The following is an 18877-nucleotide window of genomic DNA, read 5'->3' as shown; positions in this document are numbered from 1 at the left end:
ACAACTAATATAACTCGCACACAACTAACATAACTCGCACACAACTAACATAACTCTCGGACAACTAACATAACTCGCACACAACTAACATAACTCGCACACAACTAACATAACTCTCGGACAACTAACATAACTCGCACACAACTAACATAACTCGCACACAACTAACATAACTCTCACACTACTAACATAACTCTCACACTACTAACATAACTCTTACACAACTAACATAACTCGCACACAACTAACATAACTCTAACACAACTAACATAACTGGCACACAACTAACATAACTCGCACACAACTAACATAACTCTCACACAACTAATATAACTCTTACACAACTAACATAACTCGCACACAACTAACATAACTCTAACACAACTAACATAACTGGCACACAACTAACATAACTCGCACACAACTAACATAACTCTCACACAACTAACATAACTCTCACACAACTAATATAACTCTTACACAACTAACATAACTCACACACAACTAACATAACTCTCATATAACTAATATAACTCTTACACAACTAACATAACTCGCACACAACTAACATAACTCTCACACAACTAACATAACTCTCGCACAGCTAACATAACTCTATCACAACGAACATAACTCGCACACAACTAACATAACTCGCACACAACTAACATAACTCGCACACAACTAATATAACTCGCACACAACTAACATAACTCGCACACAACTAACATAACTCTCGGACAACTAACATAACTCGCACACAACTAACATAACTCGCACACAACTAACATAACTCTCACACTACTAACATAACTCTCACACTACTAACATAACTCTTACACAACTAACATAACTCGCACACAACTAACATAACTCTAACACAACTAACATAACTGGCACACAACTAACATAACTCGCACACAACTAACATAACTCTCACACAACTAATATAACTCTTACACAACTAACATAACTCGCACACAACTAACATAACTCTAACACAACTAACATAACTGGCACACAACTAACATAACTCGCACACAACTAACATAACTCTCACACAACTAACATAACTCTCACACAACTAATATAACTCTTACACAACTAACATAACTCACACACAACTAACATAACTCTCATATAACTAATATAACTCTTACACAACTAACATAACTCGCACACAACTAACATAACTCTCACACAACTAACATAACTCTCGCACAGCTAACATAACTCTATCACAACGAACATAACTCTCACACGTTAACATAACATTATAGTTAAAAAAAAACCAAATAATTTGAATGGTTCTAATAATATTACTTTCAATATATTTAATTAACACAACTATATAACTCTAACACAACTAACATAACTCTCACAAAACTTATGTAACTCGAATACAAGTTGTTATATTAATTATGTTAGAGTCGTGTTAAAGTTATGTTAATTGTCTTCACGTTAATGTGTTAAAGAATCGTGTGAGAAAAGAATTAAAACTCTCACTGTCAAATGACTCAATTGAGCTCAAAGTAGATACAAAATAATAAAACAAACATATGAATGTACATATCATTTTATTATAGGTCTTCAGTACTCCACTTATAGGCTTCTTCTTCTTGCGCCTTCTTCTTGCTCTGATTCTCAAAGTATTTCTTCTCGTATCCGTTGGAGCGATCGACGCCGTCCCAGCGATATCCCGGCCGGATGTTGAAGCGGTTTGGCGGGAAACTGCCTTTGTATGATGGTCTCTCTGTAATGAAAATAAATTGTTTATAATAGCTTTTGCCCGTGATTTCCCAGTTATTTTTTCGGGTTAAATGATACCCTACGTCCTTCTCTGTACTTCACAGTATGTGTATGTAAAATTTCAAGGAGATTGGTTGAGTAGATAGAGCGTGAAGAGGTAACAGACACACTTACTTTCGCATATATAATAGGAAATAAACTACAGGCCGGGTCCCGGCTTCGCTCCGGTAAAACCATAATAAAATTGTAGTCTATGTTGCTCATGAAGGTTTCTTCTATTCCTGTGTCTAATTTAATCAAAATAGGTAAAGTCGTATTTGAGTTTATTGATTATAAAGATTTAAATTTATTCCCAAGTAAAACATATTTGAATACAAAAACGTTGTCGCGTCTCGCACCTATCCTACGGACGGATTGTTATTGTAGAATATAACCAGGGATAAAACATACGGTACCTTTTATCTCTAAATTCCCACGGGAGCGAAGCCCCGGGGCGCAGCTAGTGTTTCATAAATAAATGACATATAAATCGCTTGATACAAGTTCGACATAAATTTTAGTTTTTGGACATTGGATAAAAATGTCTGATAAAAGTTGGAGAAGGCAATTGCAAACCACTCCATTAATATTGCCAAGAAAGTCGTTATGTGTGTTTCATTCCACTTAATATACCACGACCCTCAGCCATGAGGAATACGACTGAAGAAAGAGACAAGTTGGAAAATAGCCTACTAGTTGTTCGCCGCGAACTTAGGCCTCGCAAACACAATAAATTTTTACAAAATTATGAATATTTCAAAAACGACCGATTTTAACCGATTTCGTTGCCCCACGAACTTAAAAATTCTATTGACATATCCTATATAACTTTTAAATCTCATCGTTACAAACATACATATACAAAAAAAAAATTGCCCCTAATTGATTTGGAGACCCAGAGATTCGTGAGACGGTCGTGGTCATGGATCAGATGTGTTGCGGTTTTTGTGATATTTTTCCACTTCTCCCCATTCATGGCACTCCGTATACACTTTTACTGAGATTTAACTAGTCGTTAATAATATAATAAATTTTTGATGAGTTTTTACGAAAAGTGATGCCACACGAACTTAAAAATTCTATTGACAGATCCTACCATTTAATTAAATCAAAATCAAACCAACGGTTCGAAAGTTATCGCGTTACATACATACACCTGTGACGACCTCCGTGGCCTAATGGTCAACATCGATCCCCAGTAAAATGATATTTTTCAGATTGAGCTGAGTCTTGGATATTTATCTATATATGTATATTTTATAGAATATAGTATCGTTAAGTTAGTATCCCATAACACAAGTTTCGAACTTACTTTGGGGCAGATCAAATTGGACAAATCACACAGATTTGTGTGATTTGTCCATATATATTTATTTATTTATACATACATACATTTAAAAACTTATTTTTGCCCCAAGTTGAATTGTAGACCTCGCTCGGTCAATTACCTGGTGGTAACTCCCCTCTCTCCCGTTTCTTCTCCCTAATGTACTGCAGCATGGGATCCCCTGCTCTCTCTACGTCTCTGAGGTGGGATTCCAGATCTGTGTCATCTTTGTGTCGAGCCAGGGGTTTGGAGGCTTCGTGAATGAACTCTTGCACACGCGCCTCCTGCGCTTCGATTTGTTTTACACTGGAAATAAAATATATTATCAACAGCCATTTAAACGTCCCCACTGCTGGGGCACTGGCCTTCCTTATGAGTGGATAAGGAGTGTGGGCCATGACCCACCACGCGGGTTTTAACGACCGCAAATACAACCGGGACCAACGGCTTCACGTGATTTCCCAAGTATTATTATTAAAGTCTATTCAGTCCAAAATACAACTTTCAAGTCCCTCGCTCAATGTCGTCTGTCAAATCAACATTGACGACGGTGGCGCAATGGTAAAGTGCTAGCCTCTGAACCTAGAGGCCCCGGTTCGATCCCCGGTCGGGTCTTGATGGAAAATGATATTTTTCTAACTGGCCCGAGGGTCTTGGATTTACATACATACATACATACATACATACATACATATATATATATATATATATATATATATATATATATATATATATATATATATATATATATATATATATATATATATATATATATATATATATATATATATTAGTTATAAAATATATGAAATATATGGGGGGGGGGCTATCCCTTAAAAATTCTAACTGCCAGTAATAAAAACCATAGACAAAATTCTCTTCACACGAAGCACGGAGGAGCTCAAGATAATACATTTATGGTCACCCATCTAAAGACAGACCATTGTATTTTTTAGAACCAATTACATGGGTATGATTTATTTATATTTTATGAAAACTCACCCTTTACTCCACTTTTTATATTTTTCATCCAACTCTTTCTGCCGCTCCGCTTTCTCTCTTTGCTTTTGTCTGTCCTCTGATGTTTCACGTTTTCCTGGGAATTAAAAAGAAATCAAAATTTCTGAAGAATCAATAAGTTTTTGTACAAAAATGATATTTTTGACACAGGCTTTTATTGTTATCAAAATATTGCATTCAATGTGTGACAAAAAACCGATAAACCGGAATTAAATCGCCGGGATTTCTGGATGCACCATCAGATCATATTTATCAAAATGTCTCTTTGTCATCCAAACTAAACGAGTGTACAATAATTCAGCTCAATCAGTTGAAGATATCTGCTTCAATATTGGCTTACAAGATTCCACTGAAATATTACGTTCAAACAATAAAAGTAATTCCATCAAAACAATATAACAATCCATCTTTACCTTTCCGCGACACGACTTGCGCGTTCCTCCCTGACACATCGTCTGTCATCCGTTTGAATGCTTCGTCTTCTTTTCTCCTAAACTGTTCATTTTCCTCACGCAACTGCACCGCATTCTGCAGCCCCGCCATTTTGCCTTCTAACGTCCTGGAAATGCAGAAAAAACACGAAATGACATGAATACAATAATAATTTAAAAAAATAAGTCAGTCAGTCAGTCAGTCAGTCAGTCAGTGAATCCGCACCACTCCATATTCTCCCATAGCCTTGGCGGCTGATAGGCAACAATAGTATTCCCAAGGAGGGCTGACGCCAAGCTTGGTTTTTAAAATTAGATATCTCGAAATGAGGGACTTTATATATTTAAAATATTAATCTAACAAAAAAAACAATATTAATATTATGTAACTCACCTAGCCATTTTCTTATTTGATGGCGGAGGAATGTCATTATTCTTATATCTATCTCTGTCAGTCCTAGAAGGAGAGACTGACCTTCTCTTTCTCGGAGGAGACAAGTCTGAATCTGAATTCTGACTTTTGTTCTGCAATTTATCATATTTGTTCAATTTCTCTGACTTTTTCGGAGAGTCCTTTCGTGTTTTTCTCGGAGGTGACAAATCCGAATCATAATTTGATTTTTTCTTACATTTCTTTGGCGATTTAGACCTAGATCTTTGCCTTTTAAGTACAGGCGACCTGTCATGAATATTATCATCAGCATCACCCCATCGAGACGGCTTTTTCCTTTCTTTAACCTTTTCTGAATGTTTCCTTGGTGGGGACAAATCTGAATCATAACCTCTCTCTTTCCTTACATCTGTGTTTCGACTAGATTCATTTTGATATCTTGAAGATACAGAATGATTTTTGTCTCTTTGTTTTTTTCTAGACGGTGACGCGTCAGAACCTTTTCTTCTCCTAGGTGGACTATTGTCACTGTCATAATGTTTTTGACGTGGTCTTGAGCTATCTTTATGTTTGCTCCTCGGAGGTGAAGCATTGTTTCTATGTTTCCTTGGCGGGCTTACATCACTATCACTGTCTTTACTCCTTTTGGATATATTAACATTCTTTACTTTCCTAGGAGGTGAAACATCGGAATTGTTCTGTCTCTTTCTCGGGGGACTAGCGTCACTGTCACTTCTATGTTTATTACTCTTATTATCATTCTGTTTTCGAGGAGGTGACGTGTCTGAATCTTTCTTCTCGTCTTCAGAATCACTGTACATTTTACCAAAAATAATTTCATTTTCTTTTTCAATTTCCTTGACATCCTTCTTTATTTCCTGTATTTGAAGATTGCTGTTGAAGCCATCATCCTGAAAGTGCCAATGAAATCTACTTTAATTACTAAAAATTTAAAGTAAATTTTACATGAACATTTTGAGTGATGACTATAATATCACCTTATAAACAAATATTCTCATTACATTGATGTCACAAAATATCATGCTAACACCACTGAACACTCTTGATAACATAGTAGTGAGGCCCTTTGAATAGCTCCTTTATTACCCATGTCTATGTATATTTTATACATAGTATAAAACAAAGTCGCTTCCTGCTGTCTGTCTGTCCCTCATCAATAAATTTAAGAACAAGGGTCTTGTTGATGGAGTATTTTCCATTCTACTCTGTTTCCTGCCATAGATTTTATCTCCATTATACAACTGTATGTCCCTATGTATGCTTCAATTGTTAAAATGACACAACAGATTTTGATGTAGGTGTTTTAAAAAGATTTAGGTGCATTATGGTTTTAAATGAGTGAAGCAGGGGCGAGCCACTAGGATGTTTAAAATAAGTCTTTAGTAAAATAAAATAATGCAAGCAGCAAAAGAGCTCATGAATACTTTAAATGACTCACCTTATTGATGACTTTCCATTTGGAAGTGGTTTTAAACTGTTCCAACTTCTTCAGCTCCTCGGGCCGGTCGTCAATGATGCCAGCAATCTGTGGCGCGTCCTCGCCTTCGTCAAACACATCCAACTCATCGCCATCCAGAGGACGAAGTTTTGTCAAGTCTAAATCGTCATCAATTATCTTAAACCTACAAAATTCAATTTCATACACATTTAAGAACTATATGAATGATTTTTTTTTTCAATATAATAACTCAATATTGGCAAAAACAATGCCATTTATTTAGAGTGGAATTGGACCAAACTTACCCTCTCCCTTTGACGACCTTTTTCTTCTTTTTCTTTTTATCACCTGACGATCCACCAAGATATTTTTGTAGGTACGCTTTCTGATCTATTTTTGTGGTCATTTTTACTCAAATTAAGTGAAAATTGGTTAGATAAACTAAAATATTTGTTCGACACCTTCCTTTACAATACAAAGCGCCAGTTATTTTACCGGACTGAAAGATATGACTGATTGACAATTTAACCGTAATGTCACATTGACAGAAACTTGTATGTTGTGACTAAGAAATTGCGTTTATACAACCATACGAGGTTTTGTGAGATTATTTATATGATTTATAAAAAAAATATCTGACTCGATTAATTTTCTAAAGTTGCCAGATTTTCAAAGCAAAGCGGGATTTTGAACCTAATATGTAAAAAAGACAAACATGATAATATTATGGTAAAGTATGTAATAAATAAAACGAAGTTTGAGTTAAAAATATATTAAACAGTAATAGTAATTCCAGTACTTAAGTTAATATCAGTTCGCATTCTATTAAATTGTCTAATCATCTTTTACATTAACAATAATAAAATTTATTTCGTGTGACTTTAGGGCTCACAGTACAAAGATCATTTGGCATTAGTGGGGGCGCCATTTAGGTACGTTTTAAATAACTAAAGACTAAAGACGATGGGCGTAGCCAAATGAGGTGGAACATTTCCATACAACTGCTCCCATCTCATACAAAGCGACAGACTGGACGATGTAAAATAAGTCACACAATGAGAGACAAAAAATATTAACGCACTGGCCCGTTTCTTCTCGTGTATTTCCAATGCAATTTTATTTCTCTTTCTTGTTTGAGCGAAACGAAAAATATGACGTAGTTGTAGTTTTCTCTGTCTAAATAAGATGTTTTAAGCATATAGACATTATTAGCGCCAAATGATTCTTGTACATTATCAAACTTGAGAAAAGGTGTTTCGTTTGTTATCCTATACTATAAAACAAGCAATATTTGTATATTTAACTATATATATTTCGGTCGCTTTTATGGGACACTCCCGAAAATGTATGAAACATTACATTGCGTTGTTATATACACCCACACTACATAATGAAGCTATCTGTTATAGTAGAGCCCGATCTTATAAGAATTTTTTGATGCAAGTTTCGAAGACTGGACTTTTTCAGCCGATTAAATTGCTATCTCTTTCATCTGTGGTCCGACCTCTCTTTCTTTTATATTGCGAGTAACACACATAAGTATAACGTATATATTTTTAACCGCGCAAGGAGTCGGGCAACAGATGAAAGAGATAGCAATATAACCGGCTCTGCAGTATTACCTATAGCTTCATGTACTGACTTAAGTATCGATGATATGATCGCGGTGCATTTGGGAACGTATGACGAGGTTTGCGCGCGTCTCGGTAAGTGAATGTTAGCGGGTTGTATTCAGCGGGAGGCAGGGAGTGGCCGTAATGTGGGACTACTTATTACATCACGATAATACTATTTACAGTATATAAAAGCGTAGAACAACATTTTTGCCATTGAAATAATGGTCAGGATTGGTTGTTCGTCTCAGTGTTCCCAGTCAAGGGCACACAGCGCCCTAATTTAATTTCTACTCTTTACAGACATTACAAATAATTATTTGCTATGGAGGAAGCCTATAGTCGTTTTAGGTCTAATATGAAAATTCATTTTATCCCTATTATGCAAAAGTTAAAGCATATTTTTAGCTAAAGTATGTTTCGTCTCTTTCTGTCATTAATTCAAATATTATAAAGTGCAATAGAGACAAAACATACGTTAGCTTAAAAGATGCTTTGACTTTTCATGAATAACGGAGTAGTTACAATTTCCAAACTTAAATAAGATAATGAGAATAAAACACTTTTAAATAAACATTTAAAGAGATCGACACAATTTTAATACAATTAAATATTACCTAGTTTAATACATCATTTGCTAAAAAATAATAATAATAATGATGATGATAAATCAATATTTATAGACATTTTGTTTTGTAATATGGCGACATGCGAAATTACAGATAACAGTATCACATCTTTACCTATACGGGATAGACAGGTTAAAGAATTGCAATACTCTATGGCCACATTTAGCTGTATCGTGGATGGAACAGAGAATAGTGATAATTTGCTAATTCATCGCCTATGAGAATTTTCAGTTTATAAATAAATAAATATATACGGACAAATCACACAGATTGACTTGGCCCCAAAGTAAGTTCGAGACTTATGTTATGGGATACTAACTCAACGATACTATATTTTATAACAAATACATATATAGACAAGCATCAAGACCGAGGCCAATCAGAAAAAGATCATTTTCCATCATGACCCGACCAGGGATCGAACCCGGGACCTCTCGGTTCAGATGCAAGTACTTTACCACTGCGCCACCGAGGGCGTCGTTTATAACTCTTTCCATGTTTGATATTTACATTTTTTCAACATGGCCGATCTCTTATTAATATTGCCACATATGAAAGAAGCCCTGTCTCTACCGTTGCTCGATAAAAAGACAAAGACAAGAATTTTGAGTTACTTAAATATAAATTTCATCGTATCTCACAATAATATCAAAAACGAAAATTTCGTACTGATCTTGTAAAAAATCAATTGCGCACACCAAAATCAAATAAGTATTACATAATTATTGAGTCACGTACAGAAGAGATTCAAAACGAGAATTATGAATATTTTCTTAATTTTCCGGCTTCCGGGCGTCACAACCAAGTAAGACACCGCGAGAGATACTCAAATCACATTATAGTATTGTCCTCCAAAGAATACATTTATATTGTGTGTATACAATATTACTAATATTATAAATGCGAAAGTTTGCGAGGCTGCATGTACGTGTATATACACATACATACACATATGTGTATGTATGTTTGTTACTATCTCACGCAAAATCTACTGGATTGTAATGAAATATAACCTGGGATAACACATAGGGTACTTTTAATCCCGAAATTCCCACATGAGCGAAGATTCTTTAAAACACTCGTTTAAAAATCTCATCCTACACGTATTACTAATAATATACAGCACTAGACGATAAGTAGTACTCACTGAGCTTGGAAAGAAGATAATAAATAAAAATAATATTATTTCCACAGCGGAAATGATTTATTAGTGGGCTCAATAGCTGCTGGTCGCTTATTGTCCCTTTCGCAAAATGTCCCTCTCTACATCTAGGCACTATCCAGAGAGTACTTAGAAAACCAAAAAAGGCCTAATTTATACATTCTGCGACAAAATGCCAATAATTAGTTATAAATAATTATTCAAACTTTATTCACAAAAATGATAGAGAGGGCGGACTTAATGCTAAAAGCATTCTCTACAATCGGGAAATAAATAATTGAAAAATAAATAAATTTCCGAAAAAGCTATAAAATTAATTGATAGTCTACCTCTAAATTTTAGTATTTTTGTTGCATGTGAAAGAATATTCACAATTTTGTAAAAAAAAAAAATGCGTTCGCGTGGTCTTAAGTTCGCGGCGAACAACTAGTTATTTTCAAAAACCTTTACGAAATAATTTCTTACTCAGTAGCTCAGTAGTCGTAACGTGCTAGTTTTACACCTAATATACTTCTGCTATCAACGCCTCCCCCCCCTGTAACCCCCCCTGCCGCGGCGATCGCGGTCGTCGTGTTCGTTCTGATAGCCTTGTGACTGATAGCCTTGTTGGTAGCCCTGGTTTTGGTAGCCCTGGCCTTGGTAGCCTTGCGAATGGTAGTTCTTGTAGCCACCGCCGGTGTTACCTGTAAAAAAAAAAACAAAAAAAAATTAGACCTTCGAATATTCGTCAAAGATCAGAAGTTAGAGCTTCGCGGGCACATTTTCACGTCAAATTACAATTAACCCGTCACGCGTCCATGTCTCTTAGGTAATTTACGCGGGAAACTTTGTGCTTCACCTGTATTGTATATCTAAAAACACCACTTAAACAATAACAATTACAAATCAAATTGTCTATTGTTTAAATACTACACACACATAAATACAATACCACACTAAAAACAAACACCGTCGGGAGCGACATACGACTATCGTATGATGACACTGAGGAGCGGGGAGCGGGGGGAGCGACACGAACTGCTACCGTACCGTTCACCAACAAAAATATTGTTTTTATTATAATTACTTCAATGAAACGAATTAAAAAAAAAGATAGCGAAATATATTTACAATGAAGTTATATAGTTTAATGCGGTTTTAATTTCATTGTACATATAAAAAACCAAAGCAAAACTATGTCAATCGTAGTTCGATTTCAGTTCGTAAAAGTTCAGTCCACTTCTCGAGATTAAATAATTATTTTAGACTAGAACAAATACTTTAAAGAAATAGGTTACTTATTTAGCTGTTATTTGATATATAACACACGAAACAAACACTTAACTTCTAAAAGATTTCGACATATTTGCACAGACAGTCACAGTTGTTTTTTGCACGTCAAAACAGTAATGGCGGATTTCGTTACCGTGTCGCACTTCACTAACGAATATGTTCTTATTTACAAAATATTTCTTGCATATCATTGGATTAAAAAATACAAAACGCCGGATAAAGACTTTCTATAGATTGTTACATATTTTTTGAAAACACCAATCGGATTCAAGTGTTTGAAAAAAATACCAAAGAGTTTAGAGCGTTAGTGCCTCGGTTAGGCACTGGGACGCGTCGGGTGTATTTGCGTTATGGACTCAGTTAGGAACTAGGACGCGTGACGGGTTAATAATTTTGTATTTCTCAAAAAGTTACAAACTACTGGTATTTTGGAACGATCACTGCTGTGAAGAAATGCCATAATCACGGACTAACACACCACGATCATTTGGTAATTAATAATTCTAACAAATTTAATAACCATACCCCTATACCTTTATAACCTTAAACCTGCCATAACCTCAATTGTGCCTTGGTAACTGCCATTGCGATCGTAACCCTTGTTTACGCGCATGCGCTGTGACGACGAGCTGCACGATATTTTTTTTCTACAAAACAAATTCTGTCATCCACCATTTTCTTTGCTGTTGTTACTTTTAAATGTGATTTACCAAATAAACAATCTTTGTCAAACACCGAGTGTAATTATTTATAATATATACTCAGACAAGATCTTACAACCCTGGTTTCGGTTAGTTTGGAAACTAACAATCTTATTAAACTCACCTTGATTATATCCTTGTCCTTGGTTAGTCTGTCGTAACCTTGCTTGTAGCCTTCGTAACCGCCGTTGCGATCGTAACCCAGGCTATGGTTGGTTTGGTAACTAACAATCCTATTAAACTCACCTTGATGATATCCTTGTCCTTGGTTACTATAACTGTCGTAACCCTGCTTGTAGCCTTGGTAACCGCCGTTGCGATCGTAACCCTGGCTATGGTTGGTTTGGTAACCGCCCGGGGGGACTTCATACGTTTGGTAGTTTCTGTTCTGGTTAAACGCAGCAGGACTTGTCTGTGGTCTGTAAATATTTTAAAGAGAATAAAATGTAGCTCGGTTATTAATTAATACTATACATTTGTATCTTTGTAATGAATAATTTAAAAAACGAACGAACTGGGCCCGATTTTCAGGGCTACTCTCGTGTGGGAATCTCGTGAAAATAAAAAATACTCTGTTTTATTCCAGGTTACAATCTATCCGTGTACCAAATTTCATAACAGTCCGACCGTTTCCAACAAAATGAGTTAACAAAAATATTAAAAAAAAAACATATAAAACCTAATTTGAAATGAAAGATATTAAATACAAATACACAAAAATATTTACATAAAGTATTTAGATACATACAATACATACGCTATGATATACTAAACAGGTAATAATTCGTATATGTAAGTATAAATGACCATAATAACGTACCTGCCCTGGTCCCCCCCGCTCTGGTTGTACCCCCCCTGCACCCTCCCCCCGCGGCCGCGGTCGCCCCCTCCCCCTCCCCCTCCCACCGCACCGCGACCACCGCCCCCACGACCGCCCCCGCCCCTCCCTCCGCGACCACCGCCCTGAAGGGAAATGCTTAAATTAAAATGTATAACAAGTTTTGTTTATAATTGCAACATACAATCTATTTATGAAGAGTGGAATATAAATGGGAGAGCTGTGTCCTCTTGTCTGGCAACACTAGTTTATATACCAATCATATATCGACCATTGTTATTGCAACACTCCTGGTGTCGCCACTTAAAGGCATCTAACTTTTATCGTAATCTAGTGTGCCGATTTTGATGAAATTTGACACAGACATAGGCGAAACCTTCAGGTGTGACATAGGCTACTTTTTATATAAATCTATAGACTGAAATCTATTTGAATAGATTAGTGAATAGATTTTTTGGAAAAAACTTTGGATTTCGATTTTTTGTTTTGACTATGCTCAATTATTACAGAGCATAGTCAAAATGGGTAAATTTTTAATTATGCCAAAAAATAGAACCCATTTTATTTTTTGGCATAATTAAAAATTTATGGTGTATATTGTTGAACCCACCACCTCTTCATGATATTCAACTATAGTTGACTATAAGATAGTCAACTATAGTAAACTACAGTTAACTCTAAGATAGTCAACTATAGTAAACTACAGTTAACTCTAAGATAGTCAACTATAGTAAACTACAGTTAACTCTAAGATAGTCAACTATAGTAAACTACAGTTAACTCTAAGATAGTCAACTATAGTAAACTACAGTTAACTCTAAGATAGTCAACTATAGTAAACTACAGTTAACTCTAAGATAGTCAACTATAGTAAACTACAGTTAACTCTAAGATAGTCAACTATAGTAAACTACAGTTAACTCTAAGATAGTCAACTATAGTAAACTACAGTTAACTCTAAGATAGTCAACTATAGTTAACTCTAAGATAGTCAACTAGTTGACTATCTCGATGGGGTGATAGTAGTCAGTGTTATCAATATATCGATCGCGTTGTATATACATACGGCTGGAGTCCGCTGTTGCCACGACGGCATTTCCGGCGGCGGCGGTTGCTGTTCGTGCGGGCGGCCGCCGCGGTCCGGGACCTGAGGCAACGTTGTTCTGTTACGTTGGGGCTTGTATCCCTAAATCGCCTTGTGCGACATCCACGGGAGGATATGGAGTGGTCGTTATATGGCGGCGGACCACATGCCCGTATTATCTATATGTATATCTCTATACATCTAATAATAAGCGGGATAGATATTTTTTAATATCCTGTTGTGTCCCACTGCTGGGCAAAGGCCTCCCCTCCATTGCCCCCTCCAGTTCATGTCCATGTATCTTTATGGGTGGGACCAATAGAAGCCAAAGCAATATATTTTTTCTATGTGTTTCTTTGCGAATCACGCAAAAACTACAAGCTGGAATTTGATGCGGTTTTTACATTTGTATATCGGAAGGTCTATCTTAAAATCTGGTACAGGTTTCGTCGCGATATGTTCCTTAGAACAATATTAAAATAGTAATAAGTTACGAGAATAAGGCATAACATTTTTCGAAAATTACATTTCACAAAAATAACCTTTTGCGAAAATACCATTTCGCAAAAAAAATGAAATTTCGCGAAATTGACATTTTGCGAGAATGACATTTTGCTAAAACGACATTTCGCTAAAACGACATTTCTGACAGTGGCATTTAGCGAACTCACCTGCCCGATTATAACCTTGTTGACATCGCTCTGCGTGTTCTTCCTCACCGCCGCGCTCGAAGTCTTCTCCACATGCAACAGAGAAGTTCTGGCCGCGAGGAAGTCCGACAGCTGAATGTTCGGCTTCACTTTGAGTTGTTCGCGTTTCGGTCTGTATGTTGATTGGATCGCGTCTTTTTTTGTCTTCAGACGATCTGACCACTAGAAACGTTGTAATCCACATTATAAAGTTTGTATGTGTGTTACTTCTTGACGCTCTAACGGCTGGTAAAACTTTTATGAAAATCTGTATTGAGGTAGTTGGTAACATGGATTAACATATTAGGTACTTCTGTAAAAAAAACTTATTTATTTACCTCAAAACTCTGTATAGTACACTCCAGTCTAGTGATCAGAGTCTCCCTTCTGAAATATATATAAAAAAATCATACTGTTAATTGGAGCCATTAATGTTTTATGTTGTAATAGAAATATAAGTATACAAATTTGAATGTTGATATGACAAAAATTCCCGAAATACAGAAAATTAGAGCAGTGTTAAAGTCAATAAAGTATTTTTACACCTCTCATATTCGGTAAGTAGATCCTTATTACCCCCAAATGGGGCTTGTAAGTGACCAATTAGCGCTCTAGGGTAATAATGTAACTAGAAAAGCCCTAGGGCAGTAAGTAATGAAAAAAAAACTTCACTCTTTCAAAAAGTTCGCGTACATCTAACCATCAGACTGGCAATAGACATCATGCATTCAGCCCAATGACCAAAGAGGTCGCTTCGCTATTCAGCCTTGTCTTCGTATGAATATAATAGTTATCAATTTTAAATAAATAAGCTCAATTTCGTTCTTCAAAATAAAATTATAAAGTTCTTTACTTGGTTCTTTTTAATGAAAAAAGGCGGGCATAGAAAACTTTTACTTTAAATATTGTTTGTTTAAATATCTTGGGCTGTGATTGATGCCTTACAGACCTTGGCCACTAATCTACTATCATTATACTTCGCCCGCGTGAATTTCCCACGGGACACTTATTTTTTCGGGATGAAATATATCCTATGTCATTCCTCATAGTTCAAACTACATGTACGCATAATCTCATACTGTCTTATCAATAAAAATCGCTTACTCCAAACGTAATTCGCTAGGGCTTGTTAATCAAAGAGTAACGGCGGGTTAAGTCCGCCACCGCCGGAAGGATGGAAATGTTGATTAGGAATTCAAAATGTCAAAAAATACCCACTACTCTATGCTTAGGCCGTCTCTAAACTATATGGCATCAAGGTTTAACTTTTACATCGAGTGTACAGTATGATTAGTTTCCTTCATCCTTACTCCATATTTATTAATACTGATTTTAATTACTCCGAACGGCCTTGGGGAAAAACTTGTTTATTAATAAGACAGATAAAGATTGGGTAAGCAGATAAAGCGTGAAAAGGTAACAAACAAACTTACTTTTGCATTTATATTAGCTTGGATAGAAGGGTTCCAGGAATAGAGGAAGACCTATGAAGAAATGGATGGAGTGTGTCAAGGATAGTGTGAACAGGAGAGGAGTATCAATGGATATGGCAAATGACAGAACAATGGAAGAAACTTATCGACCGACTTACCGACCCCACATGATAAGGTCAAGAAGAAGAAGATGCTATGTTTTCACTATGTGGAACTTATTTAACACTATAATGTGTTATCCAAAAGTTGATCTCCATCCGAATTATTTTTTTTTTATTTTACAAATTATGTATGGTGAATATCATTATCAGGGGTTCAAGACAGGGACAGACAGTCTTAGTAATATGGTACCGTTTCACCCATCGGGAACCCTAAAAATTTTCCAACACTCGAATTACCTGAGCCTGTACTCCTCAAACATTTCCGAGAAGGTCACTTCCAGTTGTTTCCAATCTTTTTCTGTTAATGCTTTGTTATATAACGGCTTACCCACTAGCTGGTCACCTGTGAACAACATGAAAAATACTTATCATTAAGTATAACAATCATTTATTTTATTTCAGGTAATAACATAAGTATTTATGAAAATCCTTACGATATCTTTATATTATTTGTTATTTATTCAGTTCACTAATGTTTATTACAATCTCTTTCTTACATAAAAGTCCCGTCACGGCTACGCTCGGAAACACACTATCTACAGGTGAAAACTGTACAAAAATTGATATATTAGTTTGAGTTTATCACATTCATACAGACCAACAGACAGATTTTTTTATAATATATAACGATGTTGCAATCATATGTACTTTAACTACTTATTGTTTCTGCACAGATTGATATTTTTGTTTAGATAAATTAAATAATTATAAAACGAACAAACCATGTACCTTCTTTCTGTAAGGTGTCCTTAAGTTTGGCTTCCAGTTTAGAGAACAGCATCTCAGCGGTGATGTTCGGTGGAGGCTTGTTGAACTTCAGTGAAATGAGAATGTTCTTTAGGTCTCTAGCTGTTGGAGACTCTTGCTGGAATTGTAATGTATAAAAACTAAATTATAAATTTGAAAAATCCCCAGCTGAATTTGCTGGCATCATCTCATTCTTCTTGAATAGAGCAGACTATTACCAAACGACTGAACACACAACTATTTTCCAAACATAGCTAAGAACACTGTTGATTGAATTCCCTATCAAATAAAAATAATTAGATCAAAATTGGTTCAACCGTTTGGTTGCTAGATGCCACAGACATATGGACCAGACATACAGATACTTGTAACTCTCCTCATTCTGTCATCAGGGGTTTAAAATGTTTTTATTTTAGACTGTATATGCTTTATCCGTGTGAATTTCGAAATCCAATCAATGCAATATTCATATTTACCAACTAAAAATTTAGAACATTAGATCGAGGCGTCACATCCCCTAATGAAACTGGGAACATGCGAAGATAAGAGATACTTTAATTTTTTAGTATACTTTTTTATTCTTATAGACACATAAGAATAAAAAAGCATTGTTTGACATATATTTTTGCCTGCGGCCTCGCATTTGTTAATATCTCACGGAAACAGTTATTTTTCCAGAATGAAAGGTATCCTATGTCAATTTCAAGATTGTTACAGTAGATAGAGTGTGAAGAGGTAACAAACTTACTTTCGCATTTATATTAGTTAGGATTAGAATACTTACCATAACAATCTCCATGGCAGATCCTTGCTTGTCTTTGGGACAGTCAATGTTGACCATCCGAGCAGCCATGAGCTCTGATATTAGATAGTCCAGCAGAAGAACTTTGTCTTCCTTCTTTTGCAAGCGGGACGACATGTGACCTGAACACAAAATATATTAGCTGTTGTGAGATTAAAGTGAAATTTATCTTTGCGTAGCTTCTTTCATGGCTGTGACTACGAGAAGCCCAGGGTCATCGTAAAAAATAAACCTTCATAGTTGAAGATTTGGCTGTGATCTTACAACCAAAGAGGGTTGACATCAGACAGGTGGCCACTGCCTTCTGCCAACCCTCTTTAGAATCCCTATTTATAATCGCCTCGTATGACATTCACAGGAGACCCAAATAAATGAACAAATAACTATAAAGCCAATTTGGTACATTAAAATTGTGTTTTAGTTATAATATTTTTTAGTTCAGCTCCATATTTTGTGTACCAAATAAATTGATTTTCTTTTCTTTAAAGTGGGAAGCACAACCAAACACATTCTTACCTGTAGTCAATTTCCTATACGGACATCCAAGCTCTTTCAAAAACGAGCTCAACTCCAACAGGAATGCAACAGATTCCTCCGGATCGCTGATGACATTGATGGTCTCCTCCAGTCTACACAGCTGCTTCAGCTCCGCCGCTAGGATGTGCACCAATTTGGTAAACTCCAATGATTTAACGCCACCATCCAGGGCTTTGAGAAGTGCCACTTCATCTAAGAGCAGGCCTTCATATCTGTTCAATTATAAATGGCACATTTAGAGACTTACACCACTTCCTGATTTGAAACCCTGACGCCCCATTACTGCTAACACTGGTATCAGATTAATAATTCGAGACGCCTAAAAGTTTATGACATTAATAAAAAATTATAACAACAAAAATTTAAAAATTTAATAGAATATTCTAATGAGAAAAATCACAGTCGCTAATTACGTAGGTGTGCGCAAAGAATCCAGCTGGAAATGTATAACCTCTTTCATAATCGTAAAAGTGCCCAAGCGAAATCAAATTACAACAGGAATTCTAAAGTAACAAATCAAATTAAGTTTTTAACACGAAAATGATTATAATATTGCCAATATTCATCAAAATATGAGCTCTAAAAGGTAAATCAATGCAACTTACCCCAAGTCATTTAAGCTGTCGAGAATATCAGATTCCATTTTATTTAGTAATCCAACTACCGAGAGGTGGAATTATTTTGCAGACCGGTATAAATTTCCACGGAATACAAATGCAAATTTTTTTTCGAATGCCGCTGGAAGAAACTAACGAAAGGGAAAATGCTGCCGGCAGAGTGCAGCCGATTTTGC

The 18877-nt window shown here is 35.8% G+C and overlaps 2 protein-coding genes across 2 annotated transcripts; both read right to left on the bottom strand.

Moving 5' to 3' along the window:
• Positions 1 to 1560: 1560 nt before the first annotated feature.
• LOC128681201 (uncharacterized protein) lies at positions 1561 to 6907 on the bottom strand. Its single transcript, XM_053764929.1, has 7 exons — positions 6722 to 6907; positions 6417 to 6600; positions 4961 to 5868; positions 4549 to 4694; positions 4118 to 4211; positions 3237 to 3421; positions 1561 to 1753 (listed from the first exon to the last, which is right to left on the bottom strand). The coding sequence occupies exons 1-7, from the start codon at positions 6820 to 6822 to the stop codon at positions 1581 to 1583; spliced, it is 1791 nt and encodes a 596-aa protein (XP_053620904.1). The 5' UTR covers positions 6823 to 6907; the 3' UTR covers positions 1561 to 1580.
• A 265-nt stretch (positions 6908 to 7172) lies between these two features.
• LOC128681148 (uncharacterized protein) lies at positions 7173 to 18877 on the bottom strand. The gene is made up of 11 exons (XM_053764798.1): positions 18690 to 18877; positions 18064 to 18296; positions 17530 to 17669; positions 16728 to 16863; positions 16236 to 16341; positions 14743 to 14791; positions 14387 to 14587; positions 13698 to 13778; positions 12614 to 12756; positions 12040 to 12212; positions 7173 to 10503 (listed from the first exon to the last, which is right to left on the bottom strand). The coding sequence occupies exons 1-11, from the start codon at positions 18725 to 18727 to the stop codon at positions 10340 to 10342; spliced, it is 1464 nt and encodes a 487-aa protein (XP_053620773.1). The 5' UTR covers positions 18728 to 18877; the 3' UTR covers positions 7173 to 10339.

Source organism: Plodia interpunctella, chromosome 26 (genome assembly GCF_027563975.2).
Source record: "Plodia interpunctella isolate USDA-ARS_2022_Savannah chromosome 26, ilPloInte3.2, whole genome shotgun sequence".
Classification (NCBI taxonomy): Eukaryota; Metazoa; Arthropoda; class Insecta; order Lepidoptera; family Pyralidae; genus Plodia; species Plodia interpunctella.
Note: the sequence above shows the minus strand (reverse complement) of the source record. Positions and strands in the feature narration are given on the sequence as shown.

Excerpts from the sequence above, each read along its gene's own strand:
- LOC128681201 (XM_053764929.1), bottom strand. The coding sequence starts at position 6,822 with ATGACCACAAAAATAGATCAGAAAGCGTACCTACAAAAATATCTTGGT. Across the intron at positions 6,601-6,721 it reads AAGGTCGTCAAAGGGAGAGG|GTTTAAGATAATTGATGACG; the intron begins GTAAGTTTGGTC and ends TGAATTTTGTAG. Across the intron at positions 5,869-6,416 it reads AATGGAAAGTCATCAATAAG|GATGATGGCTTCAACAGCAA; the intron begins GTGAGTCATTTA and ends TGGCACTTTCAG.
- LOC128681148 (XM_053764798.1), bottom strand. The coding sequence starts at position 18,727 with ATGGAATCTGATATTCTCGACAGCTTAAATGACTTGGG. Across the intron at positions 18,297-18,689 it reads GACAGCTTAAATGACTTGGG|ATATGAAGGCCTGCTCTTAG; the intron begins GTAAGTTGCATT and ends ATAATTGAACAG. Across the intron at positions 10,504-12,039 it reads AGGACAAGGATATCATCAAG|GTAACACCGGCGGTGGCTAC; the intron begins GTGAGTTTAATA and ends TTTTTTTTACAG.